The 4138-nt window shown below is 35.7% G+C and overlaps 1 protein-coding gene across 1 annotated transcript; it reads right to left on the minus strand.

Annotated features, from left to right (window-relative positions):
- LOC109234743 lies at positions 1708-2759 on the minus strand. Its single transcript, XM_019400806.1, has 2 exons — positions 2649-2759; positions 1708-2034 (listed from the first exon to the last, which is right to left on the minus strand). Exons 1-2 carry the CDS (start codon positions 2757-2759, stop codon positions 1708-1710), a joined length of 438 nt encoding a protein of 145 aa, XP_019256351.1.

A 4138-nucleotide genomic window follows, 5' to 3' on the forward strand; every position in this document is an offset into this window, starting at 1 on the left:
AATGAAGAGAGATGCCCATATATCACATAATATATAGATATAGGATCAAAGAAGGGCATAGATAAAAAATACGCTCACTCTCAACAAAGAAGTACCTCAAGCTACTGGAAATAACCATAAGCTTGACTATCATGTGGTTCTTCACTAATATAGGAGTCTCTGAGTTAAGATCATGTAGGACTTTTGCAAGGTTGTAAAGTAGGGTTTAGGGATGGGTAGGATACATATAGATAATAGTGACTCAAATTTCCTATGGGCACTACACATTTATTTTATCTCTTAAGTACAATTGCCTTTCATCTCATTTAAACAATAAACCTCTGTTTTGTTTCATCCCTTTCAATTTTTTTTTTTTTGAGTTTCCAACTTTTCTTTGTTGCTTTTTTTTTTTTTTTGTGTGTGTGTGAAATTCTGAAGCAACTATATTTTTTTTTAGTTCCTATGACAACATCTCAAAATATCGACAACTTCAAACAATTATTCTTTCACCAATTATTTACAGTTACACCTCAAGCTAAGATTTTTACATTCAGATCAACTCTTAAAGTGCCCAAAAGGGAATTGGGTGAACAAAGAACAAGTCATAACAACAACAGGCTAAGGGTTAAAGCATGGCGACCAACAAAATAAGAGATAATTTATTTAGGCTCAACTGGGCTAACTAAGGACAAAAATCATTAAGGTAGGTCAATTTAGGCTATGGCTCAACAAAGAAGGCCTACGTTCATTTCTTAACTCAAAGATCTACCTAGAATTTCTCCTCAATCCACATTCAAGGAAAGTTCTAGATTTCCAGATAAGCAGGAGAACTAGACAATATAAGCTAACCGCACAATACACTTGGGCCAACGAAAACTATGATTTCAATCACCAATAAGTAAGTATGAGTTTAGAAAAGTGATCATAAAACTCGTGAATGGTACTTAATCGAATTCGTCTTTTCTAAATGTCATGCTTTTCAAGTCAAATCAAGTTTAGCCAACTTATTACCAAAACAAGTTAAAACAACTAAAAGTCCTTAAAAAATATTCAGTTCAAAATATTACGACCATGGCAAAGAACTGAATAAGAAATCCATGGAAGTATATTATATGTAATAATTGCCTTAAGAATAAGGCAACTAAATTTTTTTTTTCATTTTTTTTCAATTTTATAATTTTAATAAAAATACATTTTTTAGTTGTAAAATATACTCTCTTTTTTTATTTAACCAAAAAAAACTTAAAAGAAACACATATATAACAAACATATTCCTCTACCCCCAAGCTTAAATAATGTCATGTCCTCATGACAAATAAATTAAAAGTAAAAGGAGACAAAGGAGTTTCCCTAATTTTTTTCGGTTCTGGCATCATTTCCTTTTTCTTGGCTTCTCAAGGTTTCTCTCATATAATAAAGACAAGATTATGGCAAAGAAAATGTTCTTTTTCATGATAGAGAAAACTTTCATTGTCTCAATCATGAGAGTGCTTCTTTATTATGGAAAAATATATTAATACATACACACATATATATAATATAATACAAACTTGCAATTATTATTATTTTATTTTTTTTACTTTTTGTTATATAAGAAAAAAACTAATTTTATTATATATATTTACTATAAAAAAAATATTATATGTTACTACTAATAATTTAAAGATTAAAGAGAGGGGAAGAAAATAATTCCGAGTTTAACGTTGCCAGCTCGACTTATTTTAAAAATTAGGCAAGAAGGATTGTTGAAGCATGTTTGTCGAAGAAGATATAAGGCTTCAAACGATGACTGTTTACTTTGAATTTGTCTCCCCCATCTGTATGTTGTACTTCAATGGCACCATAGGGGGTCACTCCTGTTACTGTATATGGTCCTGTCCAGCGTGACTTAAACTTTCCTGGGAATAATCTCAATCGGCTATTGTACAACAGAACTTGATCTCCAACTTTAAAATCTTTATGGTGGATGAGCTTGTCATGCCATTTTTTTGTCTTTTCCTTGTACAATTTGGTATTTTCGTATGCTGAAAGTCTGAACTCTTCCAACTCATCAAGCTGCAATAGACGATTTTTACCTGCATCTGGCAAGTTTAGAATCAACAATTGTATAGCCCAGTATGCTTTATGTTCTAATTCCACAGGTAAATGACAAGCTTTTCCAAAAACTAGTCTATAAGGAGATGTGCCTATGGGAGTTTTATAAGTAGTTCTGTATGCCCATAAAGCATCATCCAATTTTAAAGACCAATCTTTTCGAGAAGAACCAACAGTTTTTTCTATAATTCTTTTCAATTCTCTGTTGGAAACTTCTACTTGCCCGCTTGTTTTAGCATGATATGGGGTTCTTATTTTATGAGTTACTCCATATTTTAGTAACAAACTAGCAAATTGTCTATTTATAAAATGAGTTCCTTGATCACTTATTATAACTCATGGAGTTCCAAATCTAGAAAAAATATTTTTCTTGAGAAAAGCACAAACAATATGAGCATCATTTTTTCTAGTAGCAATTGCTTCTACCTATCTTGAAACATAGTCAACAGCTACCAAAATATATTCATAGCCATTTGAAGGAGGAAAAGAACCCATAAAATCAATGCCCCAAACATCAAAGATTTCACACACGAAAATAGAGTTAAGAGGCATTTCGTCCCTTTTAGAAATGTTACCGATTCTCTGGCATTTATCGCAAGTGGCGACATAATTCCTTGCATCTTTGAATAGAGTAGGCCAGTAAAAGCCAACTTCAAGTACTTTAGCTGTTGTCCTTCTTCCTCCATAGTGTCCTCCTAAGCCCCTCAACATAACGAACCGACCGGTCGTTTTGAGCTTTTGCACTTTGATCTCCAGTTTTCAGGCATGACTTGTCCCGTGTAATGTGTTATGACTGATGTAGATCGTTGGTTTGGTTTTCACGGAAATCGGTATGAATTTGAAAGATCAGTCTTAGTTGAAAGCTTTGAATTTGGAAGGTTTGACCAAGAGTTGACTTATTTGTATATGAGCTCGGATCGGAGATTTTATGGTTTGGTTAGCTTCGTTAGGTGATTTATGACTTAGGAGTGAGATCGGAATTGGTTTTGGAGGTCCGGTGTAGAATTAGGCTTGAATTGATGAAGTTAGTATTTTGGCGAATTCCGGTTGATAGGTGAGATTTTGATGCGAGGGTCGGAATGGAATTTCGAGAGTTGTTGTAGCTTCAGTATGTCATTTGGGATGTGCGTGCAAAATTTCAGGTCATTCGTACGTGGTTTGGTTGGGTTTTTGATCAAAAGCGTGTTTCGGAAGTTTTTAGAAAACTTAGGCTTGAATTCGATGTGAATTGATGGATTTGGTGTTGTTTGAGGTATTCTGATTATTGGAACAAGTTTGAATGAGGTTTTAGGATGTGTTTGTGCTTTTGGTTGAGGTCCCGGGGGCCTCGGGTGAGTTTCGGGTGGTCAATCGGACCATTTTTGGCTTTGAGAGTTGTAGAAATTGTTGTTCAGATGTTGCAGAGAAATTGGCCTTCGCGATCACGTGGGGCCAGTCGCGATCGTGTAGAAGGAATTTGGGTTGGCCTGAGTTTGGTCTTCGCATTCGTGTTTGAGGTCTCGCGTTTGCGGAGGGCCCTGAGCTTGTGCTTCGCGTTCGCGTACAGTGTTTCGCGTTCGCGTATAAGTAATTGGGGGTCCAGTGTTTTGCTCTTCGCGTTCGCATCAGTGGGGTCGCGTTCGCATAGATCTGGGAAATCAAGCATCGCGTTCGCAGTAAAGGCTTCGCGTTCGCATAGTACATTTTTGAGTCTTGGAATTTTTGCTCTTCGCGATCATGAGGCTTGGGCCGCGATCGCGATGAAGGAAGTTCAGTGCTGGGCAGAAAGTTATAAAACATTTCATCCGCGATTTTGAGCCATTTTTTCCACCATAGTTGATCATTTTGAGAGCTCTTTGAGGGAGATTGAAGAGGGATTCAAGGAGAAGTGATTGGAGGTAAGATTTATGAACCTAAAACGTGATTCTATTGTGAAATTAACCTAGAAATTCATGGAATTTAAGCTAAAAATGGAAGAACTAGGGCTTGGGATTTTGAACTTTTGAATTGGGCTTTGAAGGACCATTTGAGGTCGGATTTGAGAACTTTTGGTATGTATGAACTCGTGGGAGGATAAGGAACCCGT

This window comes from Nicotiana attenuata, chromosome 11 (assembly GCF_001879085.1).
Source record: "Nicotiana attenuata strain UT chromosome 11, NIATTr2, whole genome shotgun sequence".
In the NCBI taxonomy this organism is placed as follows: Eukaryota; Viridiplantae; Streptophyta; class Magnoliopsida; order Solanales; family Solanaceae; genus Nicotiana; species Nicotiana attenuata.

What these genes read in the sequence shown, in the direction of transcription:
- LOC109234743 (XM_019400806.1), bottom strand. Translation starts at nt 2,759, where the DNA reads ATGGAGGAAGAAGGACAACAGCTAAAGTACTTGAAGTTGGCTTTTACT. An exon ending in CGATAAATGCCAGAGAATCG is followed by an intron (nt 2,035 to 2,648) that starts GTAACATTTCTA and finishes CGTCTATTGCAG; the next exon opens with CTTGATGAGTTGGAAGAGTT.